General features: G+C 42.7%; 2 protein-coding genes and 1 long non-coding RNA gene across 4 annotated transcripts in view; 1 reads left to right on the top strand and 2 right to left on the bottom strand.

Annotated features, from left to right (window-relative positions):
* LOC119124991 overlaps nucleotides 1-20,529 on the top strand; it is a 27,409-nt gene extending 6,880 nt beyond the window's left edge. Inside the window, exons 3-5 of one of the 2 annotated variants that reach the window (XR_005098390.1) lie at nucleotides 16,760-16,972; nucleotides 18,220-18,365; nucleotides 19,769-20,529. This is a non-coding gene — a long non-coding RNA (uncharacterized LOC119124991). The remainder of the gene's footprint in view (nucleotides 1-16,759; nucleotides 16,973-18,219; nucleotides 18,366-19,768) is intronic. The other variant, XR_005098389.1, reaches the window with a different exon arrangement.
* LOC119124987 (cholesterol side-chain cleavage enzyme, mitochondrial) lies at nucleotides 14,003-16,857 on the bottom strand. The gene is made up of 9 exons (XM_037255394.1): nucleotides 16,556-16,857; nucleotides 16,152-16,307; nucleotides 15,825-16,024; nucleotides 15,545-15,748; nucleotides 15,329-15,489; nucleotides 15,083-15,249; nucleotides 14,925-15,003; nucleotides 14,499-14,690; nucleotides 14,003-14,424 (listed from the first exon to the last, which is right to left on the bottom strand). The coding sequence occupies exons 1-9, from the start codon at nucleotides 16,825-16,827 to the stop codon at nucleotides 14,302-14,304; spliced, it is 1,554 nt and encodes a 517-aa protein (XP_037111289.1). The 5' UTR covers nucleotides 16,828-16,857; the 3' UTR covers nucleotides 14,003-14,301.
* On the bottom strand, nucleotides 17,205-19,369 carry stoml1 (stomatin (EPB72)-like 1). The gene is made up of 7 exons (XM_037255395.1): nucleotides 19,037-19,369; nucleotides 18,738-18,844; nucleotides 18,521-18,670; nucleotides 18,170-18,373; nucleotides 17,903-18,107; nucleotides 17,638-17,835; nucleotides 17,205-17,530 (listed from the first exon to the last, which is right to left on the bottom strand). Exons 1-7 carry the CDS (start codon nucleotides 19,191-19,193, stop codon nucleotides 17,334-17,336), a joined length of 1,218 nt encoding a protein of 405 aa, XP_037111290.1. The 5' UTR covers nucleotides 19,194-19,369; the 3' UTR covers nucleotides 17,205-17,333.

Here is a 20,529-nt window from a genome sequence, read left to right as displayed (position 1 = left end):
ATTGGTCAGCTCTGTTTCAGACAGAATAATTACATACGAGGCTACGAAGCACTTTTGTTGAGTGCGGGAGTGATAGCAGAAAATGTGAAGGGAATGCTGATGGCCCAAGCTGAACATTTTTTTTTTTAATCCTCCCTTTTGTTCACAAGGCTGCCGCATTCGCCTTTACGGATAACTCCTCCCACTTGCGGCAAGCCCACGTAATTGGTGGACAGAAAAGTCGCACGTCGACAATCGATTCGGCGGCACAACTGTTGCTAAGGTACTTTGAATGGCGACTTGGCCATTACAGCATTTTCATCCGCCTCTTTTGTGCCAGGAGATGGAAATGGAATGTGTGACAAGTGTGAAAATCTCAGCATTAGTCAGTTTCTCATCTGTTGCCCAGACAACACGATGATCGACATCGTCTCGTCGGCGCTGGCTGGCTGCAGGCGGCATGTGCTATTGAGCTTTGACCCACTATCGGCTGGTCCTCCTTTAATTCGACTTCTTATAAATAGTCTGCCGAAAGAAATTTGGCAGACACATGCTGTCTGGAGATAGGCCTGTTTTAAAAAAAAAAAAACAAAAAAAAAACAGAGGAAGCTCGAGTTCATCCTCAGGCAAAACTCTCCTGATGCGCAAGGAAATCCAGGATACTGAATAAATGGAGAAGTCAAGTAAAAAAAATGTCTTCACAAGAGAATGAATGTCAAAACACGGCATTTTAATTAATATTGTGTTTGTGGAATGTGAATTAAGCAACATAATCCACCTTTTTTGAAACTATCTCAGGCGGCGGCCATTTTGTCACTTACTGTCGACTGAAAATGACATCACAGGGCGTCATGGCTCACCTGTTTTCTGGTTGTGTTTTTAGGGTACTTGAATATTTTTCTAATCTGTCATACCGGCCATGGTTGTTTGTATCATGGATTTTCTCCGATTGTGGGGCAAGTTTGACGATGTCCCCCACGATGAATTCTTTTTAAATTTGGGATCACCTTGACTCGGCCCACGTCATCATCATGGCCGACGATAGCGAGCAGATGAGAGCCGCCGGCCCCGTCTGTGATGGCGGGGTAGGCTCATCATGGTGTCTGGCTTCCTGGGACTGTTGATATTGAGTAGGAAGGAGCGCCGCGGGCACCATTCATCAAAAAGGAGCCTTTTCTACTTTGGGAATAGACATGAATAATCCATGCTTTCTTTACCCTTTCCTGCGTGTCTGTGTATCCCATTACCTTTACCCGGAAAATCCTCTCGCTCTGTTTGTTTTCATTCATTCTTAATTTGGAAAAACAAAATGGAAATTGCCCATATATCGTGCGCTGTTTTGATGAGTGCTGTACAAAGCTAGTCAAACATCCTGTGGTTGAACATTAGATTAATGTTCAAATTATATTCGAGGAAAAATACCAGGATCAGCTTCAGGTTGCTTCTGAAACATTTTCTGGATGTGTTGTGCTTTGAGGGGACTTTCTAGTTTGCAGTTTTTTTATGATGGTCGTAAACATTGATTTGTGCTTTGTTGTTAATGAAGGACCCTCTTGAGACCTACGAGGTCTAATCACTGTATGTCAAGTCCCTACATATATTAATCTTTTTTTTTTTCATTTTCCATCTCAAAAGACATATATCAGCATCACCAGCATGATCAACACTTGCTTCATCCATTAGGCAGTGAATGAAGCAGAAGAGGTTTCATTCCATAAATGATATCTTAATGGACTACTGCCCCACTGTGGCAGTAAACTTACTGGAGCCAAGTGGCAAATTGAAGCCATTTCCTCGCTTGTTATTGTGCTGCCTCGCGACTCTATTTCCAGCTGAGGTCTCTTTCTGTGAGCAAGAAAGCAAACCGTATTTCACCCACACTAGCACGACACGCTCGGCGCACCTTGAATTGTACCTTTGAGCCGTATCAGCTTTTTGAATTGGATAGAATATCCTCCCATCAAACATTAGTGAGATAATATATGTGCTCTGCCCACCAGGAACCATCAGACAAGATGTGATGCCGCATAACTTAACCTGCTCCGTGGAGATGTTTGCTCATGCTCAATCTTTCCCTCCCCGCCCATCCTCGATAAATCAGCTTCTGTTTTATATAATTTTTTTTTTCTTTTGACCCTTCCAGCCCCCAACTTGCTTTCAGATGAGTCAGAGAGAAAAATACGCCCCTTGATTTTATTCTGCTTCCATGAGCAGCATAATCAATGTGCTTTGGCTGTGTTGTGCAGCTGCTGGGCGAGGTTCTCTTTTATTTTTTTTAAAAAAATTTCACGTCCTGCAATGGAGCGCTGCCCCCTCAAGGCACTGACATCAATTAGGACGGACAATGGACATCTGTTGTGGACGTTACAGGCACCACTCGAGGATGAGAATTTGAAATTGTGAGTCACTATTGCTGGTTTGGTCACATGTCCAGATAAAGGCTTATGATTAAATCATGTTGCCCTTACTTTGATAATGGAATTACACTCACAGATTGCAAGAAAAATCATTTCCATTTGTGATTCATCCATATCCAGAAGGTTATGTTTCTACTGACTTTTTTGCATTCTGTCATCATTTAAGCTTCATACGTTTTAATTACATTGAACACTAAATGATAAGCATATTACTTTTTATCAGGATCCAAGTCTGAGTCATTTTTTTCCCCTTTCACGAAGGGACACATTTCTAGCTTAAGCCAAATGGAAATGTCTGACCGAGGGTGGGCCGGGCATGGCTGTCCTCCCAGAATCATGGCAGGGAGCTGAGCTACGGAGAGCCAGTATGTCTTCCTCTCCGTTCTCATCGAGCTCTGTTTATTGCGAGTACACACCGTCTGTCACAGCACACCAAGCTGTAGTCACATACACACACATCTTTGCACAAGTCTACAAAAAGCCATCATCACTCTCAGCTCACACGGTGCTAAAAAGGCCTCGCTCGCCCTTAGGGAGGGGGAGGGGGGGGCTCCACTCTTCCTCCGATCGATCACCTGCATTCATCTATCCATCTTCTTGCCTTTACGTCTTGCCATTTGTCTTCAAGTCTTTACCGCCTGTCTGTCCGCTCACACGGGGAGCGCTCAGTAGCTTTGGCGAGGAATCAATAGGTCGCATCGTTCACTTTTCATTCAAGCTTTGTATTCATTATAAATATTGCTGATGTGCATTGAAAAAGCTCGACGTGCTTTCCATTATGTTGTGTGTTATCCTTTTGTAGTGAATTGAATCCGCCCCAGTGAGTTTCTTAGCTTTTGCTATGCTTTGCTGTTTTCTTCCAACTCTTCTTTCGATTGCTTTTTTTTACATAACCCTAACCCCTCCTCCTCTTCCCGTGTATCGATCAGCCGGGTGCACAAATTATCGTGCGTGGCCTTGCATGTCTCTGTGAACCACAGTCAGCCTTTGATGGACACGACTGGCTTTCTTTTGCATCGTCGCCGAAAACAGGAAGTCAAAGGTTTGGATTAGCGAGTATGGCGGGATGTGGTTGTTGATCTCTGTCAAACAAATGTGACACCTTCTTAAAAGACCAATATCGCCGTCTCATTTCCTGTGCTGCTTTCTGGCTGCTCACCTCCTCGGTTCTGTATGTGTTGTTTACATCCAGTATGCACCCATGCGTATTAGCCATGTATATGCGTGTGCACGTGGGCCAAAACGCAGGTTGGTACATCCTGCTCTGCCTCCATCTGTGCTCACGCAGTCATCAGACCACTTGACATAATAACCAGCTATACACACACACACACACACTCATGGATCTGTTTTGGCGTAGTCTGCTTTAGTTCCATTTGAAGACAGCAGCACTCTGCATGAGAAATTATGTGACATTGAATCTTGGTGCATATAAATATGGATATAATTTCACTGCCGGATCACAAACATATGAATGGATACTGCAGTCTTTGTTGTCATCTGACAACAACAACAAAATCACACTCAAACCTACAATAAGACCATCATTGAAAATAGTTTTTTAATAATTAAATAATCATAATAATAATAAAAATTGATAATTCAATAATAATACTTTAATATATTTTTATTTTAATGACAATTTAAAGGTCGTACTCCCTTACTCAAACCTACAATAAGACCATAATTGAACATGTTTTTAATCATTAAATAATAATGATAATAATTTAATAATAAAAATGAATAATAATTCAATAATAATACTTTCATATTTTTTTATTGTAATGACAATTTTTAAAGGTCATAATAAAATCTGTCGGTTCACCCATCTCAGTTTTTTAGCATGTACTATGTATGGATGGATGGCAGTGTCATGTACCGCGTAGGGACACTCAACTCGCATAGGAATTTCTGACCTTAGATTGAATTCATTGACACCACATTAAAAGTCCACTCACACTGGTTCATTAGCATTTTAGTGCCATCTGTAATTGCTAAGCATAATGCCGCTGGATTGGGAATCAATAAGAAACTTTGAAGCCAGTGTCACCGCTGACCTTTCTGCGCGCTGCGCCAATGACATTTGAAGCTGAAAGGGCCGCATGGATGAGCACACACTGGGTGCTTTGGAAATAGCATGCTTGGCAGGAACATACTGATGATGTCTGCATCATATGTTCCCAATCGTGCTTATTTCTTTTTTTACTCTTTGAATGCAGATAGGTGTGTGTGTGTGGATTATAATTCTGTGAGCTCTCTTGCTAGTCTTTGGCACCAAGCCTTCCCTTCACCTATACCCCCAGCCCTCCTTTTCGCCCTTCCTAGGGAGCGGAGGCTTATTTGTGGATGCGTGTGTCCCATCTGCCAGCCCCGTAGGACACCAGCCAGGTGCTGGGCACGCTCTCACCCCAGCCAGGCCACAACAGCACAACCTGCTGAGATCACACTCCATGTGCCAACTGTTGATCTTCGCATAAATCTCACTCTCTGTCAGACTCCACTTACCCTAAAAGCAGACTTAGCTAGATGCATGGAGTCAAAAAGCAAAGAAGCATCTACAAGTGTTTTGTTCTGAGTTGTTGTTATCCTCCCTTGTTTGGCCATTGAGCACGTTTCCCCCCCCGAGATGCTGCCTTTTCGTTCTCGTCTTCATTCCCAGGAACAATACGTCTCCCTCTTGCCTCAAGAGGCCTCTAAATCTAAAGTTTGATCGTTGTTTCTTCACGTTATTGTCATAATTTTATAGGCGCATCGATATTTTACTTTGATGCATTTTGCAACATACAGTATCTGCCAGCTCTGTTGATCTACTTTCCGTTTCTTTTATGGGTTGTGATGAAATGGCAGGGTGATTTTTATTGGACCCGCTAGACCGGACCTTGTGTTCAAGGTCGGAATGCATAGCTGCATGGGGACAGACTTCATACATAATGTATCCCATATAGCACTCATCGCTAATTAGCACTAACAGGAAAGGATGCCCCCAGATTTCCCCCTGATTTGTGTCTCATTTGCATAAATATAATGGCACACAAGAGAGTGTTAGGTCTGAAGTCTGTAGTCTCCTTCTGGGCTTTGGGCTCACAAGTGATAATTGTCACAGAGCTGCTGTTCTCATGCCCAGACCACAAACTAGATCAGGTGGGCACAAGGACCATCATCAAAAATACATTAAGAGCCTGTATTATGCATTCATGCACATGTTTTGTCCATATTTACCTTCTATTTTTTGTCATGCATCTGGTTAGAAAGCGATGGCTATGTGTGACCCCAACCAGAATTGAATAAAATGTCCACTTCCTATTAAGGTCCGATTAAATAAAAAAAAAAAGAAATATGAAATAAATAATGAAAATATCAATAAAATGATAACATAAATAATTAAAAAATAAAAATATAAAATAAATACAAAATCAATTTAAATAAATGAAGAAAATGTCCACTTCCTGTTAAGGTATGATTACTTAATAGCATTGTCTGAGGCTGAGAGCCATACAAAGCATGTTGAGTAATTGTGGTTATTTGGGGGAAGGGATGGTTGCTGTCATGGTTTGAGGGAGTACTAATACATTATTCACAGGGGTGGGGTGGGGTGGGGTGGGCGCCTAAAGTGCCAGATTAATTTGTGTTTTTTCTTTCCAGTTGGTTGGAGGAATAAATGAGAACTGTCAGCTTTGCCGTAAAGTGCCGTGTAATCATTTAGACAAGTATTATTGGTTCACTGGAGCTACACGGCTCCAGCGGGACAAGCCGGACTGGGCCAGGTGTGTGAATGGTGAAGCAATTATCTCCTATGATGACAATGATGGCTAAAAACAACCAAGTGGTCTCGTAGAACAGCAGATGTGAGGCGCCGGGACATTTGAGTATCTGGAGATCTTTTTTTTTTTTCTATCACTGCTCAGATTTTTTTTATTTCTGTAGGTGCAAATGCTCACCAATCTACAATTCGTGTTATCTTTAATGTTGCCAGACAGGCGTTTCAAAAAACAAATTCCCCCCCCCATGATATTGTTAGTTGTAGAGGACGGCGTTTGTGATGTTTTACCGCTCGCTCGACGGACTAATGAGGCGAATTCAGAAGACGCAAGCAAAGGGTGGCTTGAACGTCTTTGTTCCGTGGGCCCTGTTTGCAGGCTGCTCCCGTGGGAGGCCTTACAGCTTGCTTAATTGAATCAAGTACACATGGCGCCTCCCCCTTCACTGTGTGGCCCCTCCCCGTACTCGAGGAGCGAGAAGGGCAACTCCGCTTTGATGCTTTTGTTCTTCTCAGCACCATGGACAGCGCCACGGAAGCTGAGGGGGGGGCTTTGACTGCAACTAGTTGCTGAATGCTTTGGTAGCACTCACTGATGAGGAAGGAGCATCATGTTAGACGGCATAGAATCATAAATTGCTCCTCAGCCTTGAGATGGGCTCGATCCCACTCGATTAACGTAAATTGTTGATCTAAATTCGTCCTTGCCGCTTAACGCTAAAGTATTTTCCCGCTAACTGATTATGCCCGGAAATCACCATGGCATTGAACTTTTGCTCAGATGAACCTCTTAGTCTAAAATATAATCACAGGCAGCAGCTATATATCAGCGTATCCGCTCCTAATGATATTACACAAGGGGTCTGGAGAAAAGCTTCCAGCCCGTGTCTGATGGACCAAAGGGAAACTGGATCTTGGCAGTTTGAATCACACATATGATACAAGCTAATATGTGTTTGGGTGTATATTACGTCGCCACGGTATTATTTGGTGAGGCTGCTGATAATCATCTGTAATCAGGGTTGGGTGTCTGTTAGTGCTGAGCAATGTGATAGCAGCGCTAATGCATTGACTTTGTTGGTATTAAGTAGCCAGGAATTGCAGAGGCGGATCCATCTCTCCTGCTTGAGGCAAACCAGAAGATCCGGACCACACCCAGTCTTGCTATCCATGTCGCCCAAATTTGATTAAAAAAAAAAAAAAAAATTCAGAGATGCTGTGGGAGTTTGGATTATACCAAACGGGTGACATTTTAGGACAGAAAGCTTTGTATGCTCGTGCGTGTGCATGCATCTACATGTTGTTTTTTTTGATCGAGGTTGATCAATATCCACTCAGAGCACAAATTTCAAATTCATCATGCTCTCTTATGTGCTATTGATTTTTTTGTGCAAAGGCTGCCCTCAAAAAGGTCGGATTACTTTTTCCTCTGTCAGTCAGAGCAAACACAAGCTTGATAGCAGCGGACAGGTTAATTCATACCTTCACTTTGCTTTTCCAAATGTGATTGTAAAAGAGGGAAAGGAAAGAGAGGGATGTTCTGCACCACCGTATATAGCTGTTAAAATAATCTTGATCAAATATAGTCCATGTATGAGGATTGCGAGGATATGGGAATATTCCTTTAGTCTTGCTTTTTCAATATTAACTGTAACATTCATGTATTTTTTATTGGCAGGCTTGTCGCCCTCCCTATTGGCAGGACCCGAGGTTCAGACACAGAATAATATATCCACTCTTGCTCCAGCAGTGGTGCATTATATGCAGTAATTGTGAGCCGCCGGGCTCTGTTGTCTTGAGTATTGGATGAGATTCGTGGACCTGCACACATAGCTATGCACACACACTATTCAACCATGCAGCACAGACATGTACCCCTCTTTGTGTGTGAGCGTGTGTCCATCCGTCCCCACCAGCAGGCGATGTGTGGCCACAGTGACACCTAGTGGCAGAATGAAATTGGATTACGCCATTTAACTTTATTTCTTTACATTAGGACAATTGCGTGCTATTTTTCTGTATTTATATAACAAAAACCAAAGCTTGGAGTTTTTGTGTGGGTGGAGCAGATTAATGGCTTTTTTTTTCACTTCGATGGAGAAAGATGATTTGGCATAACTGTATAAGCCAAAATCCATATGGAAATGATCCAAAAGTTGTCTTTTTTTGTTTGTTTGTTTTTGTCCTGTTGGGCTGCACTACCGGAACATTCTGCTGCTATGAAACACATTGACTTGAATACTGGCGAGGCAGTTGAAGAAGTACGCTGTCCTTGACAGACAAAAGCTGCAAAGTGGGTGGAGGCTTTGGGGCTGTGGATGTTGACGTCTCAGGCAGAGCTGCAAGCTTAATAGACCTTGAAAACACCAAGTGCAAATGCAACCCACGCCTCCCTCCGTCTTCATCGGGAGGGATGCAAATGCCCTTCCTTGCAGCTAAATATTGAGAATTTTTCGCAATATTGCTCTTGTTTGAACTCCATGGCATCTAACAACCAACAAAGTCATTTCAATCTTCTTACGAGCTTATTTGTTGCTTATTTGCCCACATTTACCTGACTCTGCTGTTGCTGTCTGATAAGAGCCTTTGGGGAAAACTGCAAGTTGCGGGGGCTTCTCTGTGGTTGGCCACTTTGAAGTGCCTGCAAGGAGCCATATCGTCCAGACACAGCTGGAGTCGAAATGTGTGCAGGAAGACATTTCTATTACCTTCCAAAGAAGCTTTTCGACCATTGTGTCGTGGATAATGGGATATAATCTGTCCCTTTATGCACAGCAGTCCATTATGAAGGAGGCACAGCATTGTCTTCCACCAAAAAGGGTTGAAGGGTTAATGTCTTCATTTGCCAGCCTTATCTGATTAAGCCATGTAGCCGGCCGGCGTACACGTTATGGCCACCTCGCCGTGCCTTCACTTCCATCAATCGATGAGAAGCTAATGTAAGGCTTTAACCCTCCCAATGACCCCCTGAGCTAATGTCGTTTATTCAGCGCTACACAGGATTCATTTCGCTATGCAAGGCCGCATAGCTTCTTTAAATGTAATCAAAATATTCATTTTATCTACATAATTCAATTGACTATGTGGTCGTTTTTTGGTCCATTGACCAGCTCTTCCAAGGTCCCTCAGTGTAGCTGGATAAAGACGGCAGTGTCCTTCAGATATTAATCTCCTGACAGGCTGAGAAGAGGTCGGGCGGTGTCTTTTAGCTTTGCAATCACGTCATTGCTACCTCTGACCTCAGAGCGTGTTTTCGGGAAGGGGGCGGGAGGCTGGCCGTGCACTTGTGGGATCGCTGATGTAAATTCAATCCAGGTGACAGCGCGGTCCGAGTCGGGTTGATGTATTGGACACCAGGCACACCCAGCGCTCCCTCATCCATCTCCATGCCTGGTCCTCAGCCCAGACAATGACAACGTGGTTTTAATATCAATATTATATTTTTCTTTGTATTGATTGTAGGTCATTATTTAGTCTGTTCATAATGTTCACACCTTGTTTTGAAAGTAAATTTGGATTTGGCACTAAATGCTTTCAAAACAAAATGTGATAGATTTAGCCAATTTTCTGAAAATCTGAATTGATCTGAACCTTGAATGTTAGATTATTTGTACGTCATGGATGTAGTTGAAGCCCAGCCGTGATTCCAAAACAAAATCAGCGACTATGTGAATTTACCGATGCGGAATTGCACGTATGCGGGATTCCATGTGTTATTTACAAAACTGCCTTCGACATCTTTACCTTGGGGAGTCTTCTGACTTGGCTTTTGTGAATGTCAACAGTTGTGTTAGTCATTAAAAATGGTTTGCCGTAACATGTTGGAAAGGTTACATTGAGCCGACGGGTAAAAAAAAAAAGAAAAGCTGCATTGATATGTGCTGTCACACCCTGCCGACTGTGAGGTGGCGGTCTGATTTAGATGAATGTCATCATGATTAGAAAATAAATTGTAGACAATAAAATCAAATTTAAATTAATTGTAGACAATTCAGGTATCCAATCATAGACTTGAATTATTTTTTTTCCAATAATTAAACCGTTTAATAAATAAAATAAATAATACATAAATGAAATATAAATAAAAAGCATTTTTATGTGTAGCTGCAATTATTTAGAACTGATCAATTTCATGCAATTTTTTTCCCCCTTTGTATAAGAAGATTAAAAAAAATTACCGTGACTAACTGGTGCCCTCTGGTAATACTCTGCAATCTGTAAGTGGAATGATAAAAATCAAGAAGTTCATTCTGAAGTGTGTGCGCGGGGGAAGGTCGTATGTTTTGTTTTGACCGGGCTCGGATGCACTCGTCACCCACACGCCTCATTACGCTCAGGGCCAAGCCTTATTTGACGTAAATGTTTGGCAGCATAATCGGCATTGATAGATGTTGGTTCGCCGCTAAACCTTGAGTTTGAGCGCTCTATGGGGGGGCTGGCTGGCTGGCTGGCCGGCTGGCTGTCAGCCTAACTGTCCTTGAATCCGAGTTGCTCATTGTCCTTGACTCACAAACACGCGCACACACATTTTCAATACACTTGACGGAGCACACATTTGTATTATTTCTTTTACTTTTAATTCTATGGATAAGATTGATTTCAATTCTGTTGCGTTATATATGTTCTAGGTTACATTAAAGGTGGACTTGTTTTGTTTTTTTTCACATCACAAAACTGATGAACAAGGGGTGTGTAGACTTTTTGGACCCGCTCTATGTATTTGTAGTTTTATAATGAATCTTTGTCGCACTTTGCTGAATTTGTGTCATCTGCTACTTGTCATGTATCTGACGTTTCTTCAACCTTCACCCTTTGTGTCCATTAGCACCCTAAAAGTCTTTCCGCTCGGCTCGTGATGTGTTGATGGCTGGCGCAGGGGGAAGAGTGCTATTTCGTGAAGGGAAAGGACACTGAAGCCAAAAAAAAAGGAAATGGTGTGATGTCGGGGGTCACGTGAGGGAGGAAGCCAGTGGGCAGGAAAGGTAGAGTGCTTGCGAGGAGGTGGGCCGCTCCTCACGTCGCACCCCCCCATGGGAGCTGCCTTGTTCTTGCAGGCTAATTGAAGCTCCGTGTGGCAGCAGCCTCCCTCGGAGCTGTCACTCCGATGAAGAGCCCATTTGCTGCATTTTATCGGCAGTGTGCTGAATTCTGATGATGTTAGCAGAAGGTGTAGTCGGTCTCTCAGAGACCTCGTAGCCCCCCCTCTTCGCTCTTTTGTGGAGGTACACAGCCCACATGCTGCTGATTATATGTAACAGGGTCACAAGCATTCAGAACACGAGCGGTACAATGCGAACATGAATCATTTTAGCAAATGTGTTCGGCAATCTCATACATGCTAATGTGATATTCGACTGGTCCCTTTTGCGTGTTTTCTCTCATTGGAATAGAGATTAGAAATGTTCTCAGAAAACACATAGCTGGGAGGATCCTTTGAATAATTGATCATTCGGCAGTCAGTTATCATAATATTTGTCTTAAGACTCAACATACTCCATTTTATACCTGCAAAATTCAATGTGAGAGAAAAAGGACCTATTCAAAGATAGCGATTGCCAGGGTGGTATTACTTTACATACGAAGATGTTTTGTACACTTAGCTGTTGGATAAAGTCGTAGAGCCCAGCTTTTATATCATCGACGATGACTCTCCTGCATGCATTATTTAACTATCAATAAGTGTCTGTAGCCATCACTGCTAAGCGGTTCTCATATTGATCCATCATGATATACCTTTCAAAATGCATATGAGCTCTTGCTAACATTAAGATGCCAATCTGTGAGTGAGATCAATAAAATGCTGCAACGAAAAGTGACCAAAGATTTTCTTCAGAATTTTGAAAGGATTCTTTCAATCTGGAATTAGAAATAATCAATTCTGAGATCAAATGACTTTTGTTAGACTGCAAGTGTGGTCTCACATTACGGATTTTTGTGGAACTCCGTGGAGAGAGCCACAGGTGCTGAGCAGCACATCACCCAGCGGTCATTAGACACTTTCCATCGTGCGTTCCTCTGAGGATTGTATCCACGGTGCCGCTTCCTTGCTGTTTGATCTGAAAGTCCCTCTTCCAAAGTTGATTTTCCTGACACCTCAAAAACACCAAACTCTCTGCGCAGCCGGAATGGAAGGTGCTTTTGCGTGACTTTGTTCGTGCTGCAGTCTGTAGGCTGCTCATTGGACAAAATGACTCCCTTCCATGGAATCTCATTGTGTTATCTGTTTGACTGCATAAACTTGAAACTTTGAAGGACGTCAGGGTTATTTGCTAAAAGCTCTCTTGTTCAAGAGGAGGCACTGTGTTACTCACATTAGATGGCAATGGGCTAAAAAGCTCGGGAGGTTCGCATTGTTTGAGTTTGTCAAGAGCCTGGGATTGCTTTCAAAATGGCGACTCCATATCAAAATGGCCGACTTCCTGTTCAAAATTGTGCTCGGATCCTTGAGATCCTTTTGTGGGTCCTAACCAGATCCACCAAATAGATATTTTCATGGAGTCGTTCCACAAATGATTTTAGAATAAATTCTTCTAATAGAGCCCTTCTTTATGTTTTGAATAGCTTCAAACTAAGGTAGCTAGCTACACATATGGATGCAGTCATATTTGCTTGGCTTGTGAACAGCCACACAGGGGGGGAAAAAAACGATGCTGCAACAGACGCTTGCAGGCAGCAGACAAAATGGCTCCAAAGATCAAATTAGCATTTTGCACACTGACTGCACACGAGTCGCTGAAACCCGATGAGGGTCTGCTGCTGTGTATTTTTGCACACAGTGCTGACAATTGCTTTTTAAAGACCTTTTCATGGCGTGTTTTTTTTTTTTCATTTCCTGAAAATTAGATCTACTCAACACTGTCCCAAGATTGTCACATGATAATTAGTTTGACCCCCTCCGCCTCTTGTCTTCAAATAAGCAGCAGACCACTTCTGTCATGGGGATGCTGGCGTCTTGCGCCTACTGAGACCCCTTCTCATCTCTCGTCATGACCGTCCCCTCATCCATTGCCCTTTCAATTAGATGCTCAATTTCACCCCACCGTCCCATGGGAGTCACAACCATACCATCCCGGATTGGAATCCCATAATTGTCAGCGACCCCCATCATCATGCAGCACTCGCTCTCCATTCAACACTGTCTGTTCAGCTTGATAGCGACACGTGTAAAAGAGCAGAGGACACTTCACAAAATGTATCTTTGCCAGCAGTATACAGTGACAAGCATAACAATTAAATGGCCTTCTATTAGATGGCAGAAGTTAGTCATGGTTTAACTGTGCCTTCGATTAAATTTTTTTTCCCCAGTCTTTACATTTTAATCTTTGTGTACCTTCGTGTAATACAGGTTGGAAACCAGTGGATTGAAAAATAATTCTCCGAGCTGTTGTCAGTGTAGCTTTATTATCAGATAGGGTGAAAGAGACACCTAGTGGTGACGATTGGTAGTTATAAAACTATGCACATTATTATAATTGCTCAGCTGGGAAAAAAAATCTATGGTTTGCGGTAGACACAGGAACTCACGTTATTCATTATAATGCAGAAAGAAATTAGCCATGTAGAAGTGGTTTCCTGGAGTGTTTGCTTATCTTTGTGTCTATCCACACGCAGTTATGTGATAAAGCAAACCGTCTCATTTTTGACCATGGACCCCACTGATAGGCTTTGTGGATATAACATCTCTTATCTCCCGAAGGACAGAATGTGACTTTGTCGTTTCTGGCATCAGAGTAGAGAAGCAACCGAGCTTCAAGATATATTTCAAAGATATTTCATGTATTTCAACATGACTCGCATCCACTCCTCAAAAATTACATGTTGAGCAATTGCATATATACTTACTGACGGAACATTAAAGCTGTTTCTAATATTTTGGATACCGTTTTTAGCTGCATAAAAGGGGAAAAATATTTGAAACACGCAACTCAACATCACTGGTAACTCAAATATAACCAAAATAGTACAGAAAATGAGATGCAAGAATCCATATTATGAAAATAATATTCCATGTGTGTGCAGTGCATCCATGAAATGAAGTTTCTGTTTGTTTTTAATTCTCACAGTACATATGGTACATATGGTCACTTGTTAAATTCCTGAGTTCATTTTTAAATGCGTTTATAGAAGTGCTAATTATGAACAAGTACGTTATCGACTACTGTGCAGGGGCTTCAGAGTTAATACGATGGGCTTGTCTGGTAGGAGAATGAGCTCAAATGTGCTCTGCACAGTCACGTGTCGCTCTTTCTCCACTCGGAAGTTCTCAAGCATCTGGAAAGAAAGGTGGCCGTTGGTGTGAAACGTAATGGTGTGAAAAAATACCTTGCTACTTGAGTACAACTCACATGGATGAGAAAGATCTGCATCTCCGTCTCGGCTATTCTGCGTCCTATACATTGGCGAGGGCCGAAGCCGAAGCTCAGGCTGCGGAAGTATTGGCTCTCGCTCCTCAGCCAGCGAGAGGGTTGATATTGCTCCGGACGATGAAACACCTTGGGGTCTCTCCCCATCGCGTAGAGCCCTAACTGCACCAAGGTCTAAAGGCATGATTAACATTCTTAGTGTGAGACCAGTCCTGGAACTTGTCACAATCGAACATTTTCAGAATCGATTATTGTATTGATTATTCCATCGGACTATCATTCAAAAATGATTAAACAATTGCTAAAATAGTTGTCGATTAATTTCATAATGGATTCATCGGTTAATTGTGACAGCTCTAATAGGCATCAGCTTCCGTTAAAACGGTCCGATATCATCTCACGAATTACCCCGGCTGGAATGTGGTATTTCTGAATAATGATGTCCTCCGCTGTGTATCTTTGCAAGCTCACTGCCACTGGATGCAACCTTGAAGGATACAAGAAAGAATGTTGTTGCTTCTGTAGGAAACATGCTGACATTGACTTTCCTCCAAGATTCTGATCACCTTAGTGTTTCCTTCAGAGCTCCTTTGACCAAAGGAATATTCTTCAGCATTTCCACCATGTCCCCTTGGCTTTGTGCCCTGGCAGACAACACCTCAGCCCTCAGCTCCTCCTGAAGGTTTGGATGTCTGGCCAGCTCATACAATGTCCATAGCAATGTGATGGAAGTCTGAAATATACAACAGCATGTTGACCTCACCAATGCAAAAGAAAGTTTCTATGAAGCTTGTGTTTGGACTTTGAATTACCGTATCAACTCCCCCAGCCATGAGCTCAGTGACACTGGCCTTGATGTCTTCAATGGACAGCTTGTCCAGCATGAGAAGGCTGGCCAGAACTCCTGGGTATTTTTTGCTATGACCAGTCTCCTGGCGTAACTGCCTGTAGATGTTCTGGATGCAGCGGTCAGCTGAGAAGGAAAAGCAATATACTTCACCCAACCCAGGTTCTTGTAAAAGTCCTACCTTGGTTAAAGATTCCATCCCAAGCATGAACGTGGTCCAGCCACACTTTGGCTCGGATCGGCCTGAGTAGAGCCGGAGGTATGTACAACATGGGTGAGGTTGTCTTGAACATGAGGGTGATGGAGTCAATGAAACGTTGAACCTCCGGATCGATGTAGTCCAGCATCAGGCCCAGACGCTCCCCGTATAGAACTGTACTCACCGCTATGTGGGACACAACAAAGAGTCACCTTAGACGACCGTCGTACCGTCAACATCTCTATCGGATGCGTGGTCTCACACTCCAGAGCATATTTGAAGAGCTCTTGGGAGAGGTCCGTGGTCCATTTGTTCTGTCCGCTTCGTTCTATCTTCTTGTGAACTCTGGCCACAAAGTCATGACCCACTTCGTCCAGCAAGGGCACAAAGTTCCCCTGCATCTTCGGGGAGATCACCTCCTTATTGAGGATGACCCGGTTTGACCTCCACTCTGGCCCGTTCCTGATGGAAAATCAATGAGTGTTTGGGTCTGTTTTTTTTCATTGTGCTATTTTATAGAAACTCTTCATTTGAGTTTATAGAGTTTCTACACGAACAAAGAAGCATTTCATTGGACGACAGTGCCTACTTCAGTAAAACTCCATATTTCCGATTCCTGTAGTCTCTGTATGAGGTCCAGGCTTCCACTTTCAGTCTTTTCGGGTATGAACCTTCTGCTTTGAACAGGATAGCTGCATCTTCTGGGTTGATGATATTCACACTTTCGTAATATCCTACTTTTTCTCTAACAAGAGAAGGAAGAAAAGTCAAATGAGCAATCTGCCTTGTTTATAAATCTGTACTTTTTTGTTTGTTTCTGCATGTGAAGCTTTCAAATAGCTACGGGCCTTGCCCAAGGGCACTTTAGCCAACCTTGGAGCTCAGGAAAAATCAAACATGAGGTTAATAACCCACATTCTAAGCACTGTACCATGTTAAAAACTAATTTCAAGCCATTGATATGACTTCGGCGCCACAATGTATCCGTCATACCTGTAAATGGGTCCAAAAGTATTAAAATTCTGCAGCATGATTCGGTGAAGGTTTCTGAAGCCATCCAGCTTCCAGAAATTGTACAAGTTGGCGATGCCATTTTTCCATAACCCGGGAATCTCACTGTAAGGTTTGATGATGCTGCTGTTCTCCGTGAACGCCTGTCTAACCATCGGCATGCTGCTGCTGCTTCTTCTTCTGCAGACGCCCGCTGCCATCAGTTTTTCCAGGTAGCTCGCAGAGGAGCCATGGCACAAATTCCACCTGGTCATTCCTACCACTGCTGTGTCAAAAGCAGGAGGTTGAAGAACTGGAGGCTGGCTTAAATAGTCCTCCCCCACCCCCCTCGTCCTCAAGGCCCGCTAAAAAGTTGAGTGTACACTGTGATTCATTGCAGTATGAGAGATGTATCAAGAGGTTTGTTGTTATATTCATGGAATGTCTGATGTAATTCAGTTAAACACGGCAAATTACAAAATAACATCAAGAATGTAAAGCAAAAAAAAAAAACCCAGTAAGTTTGCTATTGCAGGTGTATGTCAATAAATTAGATTATGAAAAACTTCAGAACAGTAGTTTGAATAGAAAACAAAAACACAGTGAAATGGAATTATTTTTTAGAATTTTCTTTAAAAAAAAAAAAATAAAAAAAAATAAAACGTTTTTATTTAAATTTTTAAGTTTTGGGAAAACAAGTCCAGTAGAAATTCATTTACAGCAAAAGTGCATAAAATAAAAACCAGTGCATTCCATAATTTTCTTCTCAATAATAAAATGTTTACTGCCTAAGCAGTTTTATGAGTTCTTCCAATTTCATAGCTGTTTTAATATCACCCTGAAGTTGAAGTCTCCCACTGCTGTAGGCAGCAAATGGCTGCAGTCTTCCCTGAAACATGGCCAGAAGGTCCTCGTCACACATAGTCAGAGTTACATCTGGCATTCTGCACAGGGATCCGACGCCAGCTGCACCATGACCTAGACAACACACATAGTGTGAATATCTGATATGTGCAGCTTTAAATCTTTCATATGACAGCACATTTTGTGTGTGTGTGTGTGATGGTGGTGGTGGTGGTGGGCACCTTGGCTCAAATCCACATAGTAAGTGCGATGCTGTCCCTCTCCTGAGCTGATCTCAAACTGGAAGCAGGCGCCGACCTGGTTCACCAAAGTTTCAGAGAGGACAGGCTGGACTGCACGGAGCAACTCTTCAATCGAATTTATTGTGGCCACAGCCTGATGGTCGCCACTCTGCTCATCGATAAACGTTACACTGCTCTCTATAATGGGATGACTGATGAATGAGACTCGCGTCTTAATTTGTTGTGAGCGTGAGGCCGGCCTTACCTTGTTGAGGCTGGAAGCTGTGGCTCATAAAGTGCATGGCAAGTTGTTGAAGGGTACCTGTGAGGTCCTCCACTTTAGGTACAGAGGGAGGAACATCACAAGGCCCTGGGGGTCCTTCCTCAGGGGCTTTGAGAAGAGAACCTGGAGTGAGTTCCACCCTGTCAATCTCTAGCCCCCAGGGCCGAGTCATTTCATTTATGTCCACCTGCGGACAGCGGGAAATATGAACATGAAGCATCAGAGATGGTGGGTCAAATGTTTTCTTACCCCAAGATATTCTCCCAGTTTCACTCTTTCTGTTTGGATCTCTCTGACAGTCTTCTTCGCCAGGCTGTGAGTTAAAGCGTTGTGTGCCGTCATCCTGGTTGAAGCGTTAAGATCCTGTACTGACACCACAGACAAGACCGGGTTCCAAATCCTAAACTGAATGTCTGCTCCCACAAAGAAGAGGCCACCATCCCTGGTATGTACCTTGAATGAAAAAGAGAACAGAAAGATACTCCTTGAAATATCTGTGCTCCATGACTGCCCCCTGTAGGACAAATTAAACAACACACATCAGTTTATGGACTTCCCATCTGTTTGGTCAAGGAGTGGCTTCAACTCCAGTTGGTTTACCTGGCATGGAGGGATATTGAAAGCACGGGTGCGCAGGTCAACCCTCTGCCACTGGTCAATAAGGGGCAGCACCAGGACGATGCCAGGGCCCTTTGGAGGACAGACACGACCCAAGCGAAACACCACGATCCTTTGGTAGTTTGGCACCGTCTGCAAACATGATCCAAATCGGTCATTTACACCAAACACACAAAGGACACGGTTTGGAAGTGCTTACTTTTAATACAAACCATCCTGTTATTGGAAAGGTTACGAAAGTACAGACGTGGACGAGGAAGATGACAATTAGATTGCAAATCCATGACAGCCATCCCTGGGAGCTATCTACGAGGAATAAAACGTTTTTAAAACATTACAAAAGAGAAGAAGAGTAGTGTGTCGTATTACGTATTTGGTGAGTCGTAGTGAACTGCACTGGAAGTTACTAAATGATGCATCACTTCATCGTGTACGTCAAATACGTAATAAAGATGTGGTTAGTTAGTTGACTACTTCATAAATTGTTACGTCACTTACCACTGAAGTCGTTTTCAGAAATATTAGGGATGTAATCAAAGGACAGCCCTTTATGGTAGTAGCCCGCTTGTGAGTAGCTGTCAGTGGCAAATAGTCCGGGAGTCCGCGGTACGATCGGGTCAGTCTGACAAAGACGCTGGTAAGACTTCCCAAACATTCTTAAATTAAATAGTCGCTTAAACTAAAATAAATATTGATAACATAAGTGGTGTTTTGCTAGTGGTTAGTGAAGCTCATGTTGCTTCGTTAGTTTTTCCGTGTTTTCCTTCTTCGCGGCGTGAAACCATGATGACGTTAGCGCCGCCTATCGTCACTACATCGTGATTACAATCATTTCCAACAAATGGCTAGAAAGCATAATAACACGCATACAAATCTATTATTTTTAAGCATAACACGAAAATACTAGCACTGTTTATTCTTTAAATATTTGAACTATGTACATAACCTAAATTATTCCACTGCTTAGTGTCATAATTTCTCTGAGTCATCAACCAAAGAAGTGACTTCAATTAGGGGTTGTAATAAAACAAAAACTGCGTTGACTCGGTGTCATCCAATACTTCATGTGTCAGGAAAATTTGACACTGGTATTCAGCCAATAACCTTTTTTTTTTTGTGAAAAACGTGCCAAAATATGGTCCTGCTTTTCTCTGAGATGTTTTTCAACATGTCACACAGCAGCTTCTCTATGGGTTTGCTGCAATGCTGCTTCTGTATTCTTTCTTTCAGAGCCATCATGAATGTCTTCCAAGTGAGGTGGGGCTCTTGTTATGAGGGGACAAGATTGGCACTAAATGCTGTGTAAGAAAATACTGATTTGTCATCCTCCTAATCGGTACTGTCCACACACACACAAACCAATCAGTCACAATACATAGCCATTCATCAAGCCATGTCAAATCGTATGATCACATGGCTTGCTTATTTATTCCCTGTCTTCAAATTTTCCTCAATACCGCATAATACAGTATCATACAACAATCCCACCAACAAAGGCAGGCAACAGCAAAAAAAACCAAAACAACACAATTCACTTTTGTTTGGATCAGCTAGTGCCACATTCAAACAATTCAAACGATCTGTATTGTAAAAATCTAAAGCGAATCATTGGAAAGGGAGAAAACATTGACCTTGTGAAAGTGCCTCGCTCAGCACTATATACCAGCTAGTGATAGAGAATGGTGGGTGAAAACCAAGTGCCAAGCTGGAGGTGTCAGCACTCTGACTGCAGCATGGATTGCCCTTGCCATCTGCTGCCCCTAATGTAATCCATGCGAGGGCTAATTCAGTTGTCCCCTTTCCATAGCAAAATTATGTCAGATCAGTTTGAACAGTATAGAACGGGTTATTGCGCATGTTGGCAAGATTTGCGGATATACTGTCGTTTTAAAATACAAACAATTCCTTCTGAATTTTGTCAAGTCATGACCTCCAGAATTGATGCATTTTGTACATTTTGAAGTGTGGTTGTATTCAGTCATTACTTGCAA

Source organism: Syngnathus acus, chromosome 6, assembly GCF_901709675.1.
Source record: "Syngnathus acus chromosome 6, fSynAcu1.2, whole genome shotgun sequence".
NCBI lineage: Eukaryota > Metazoa > Chordata > Actinopteri > Syngnathiformes > Syngnathidae > Syngnathus > Syngnathus acus.
Note: the sequence above shows the minus strand (reverse complement) of the source record. Positions and strands in the feature narration are given on the sequence as shown.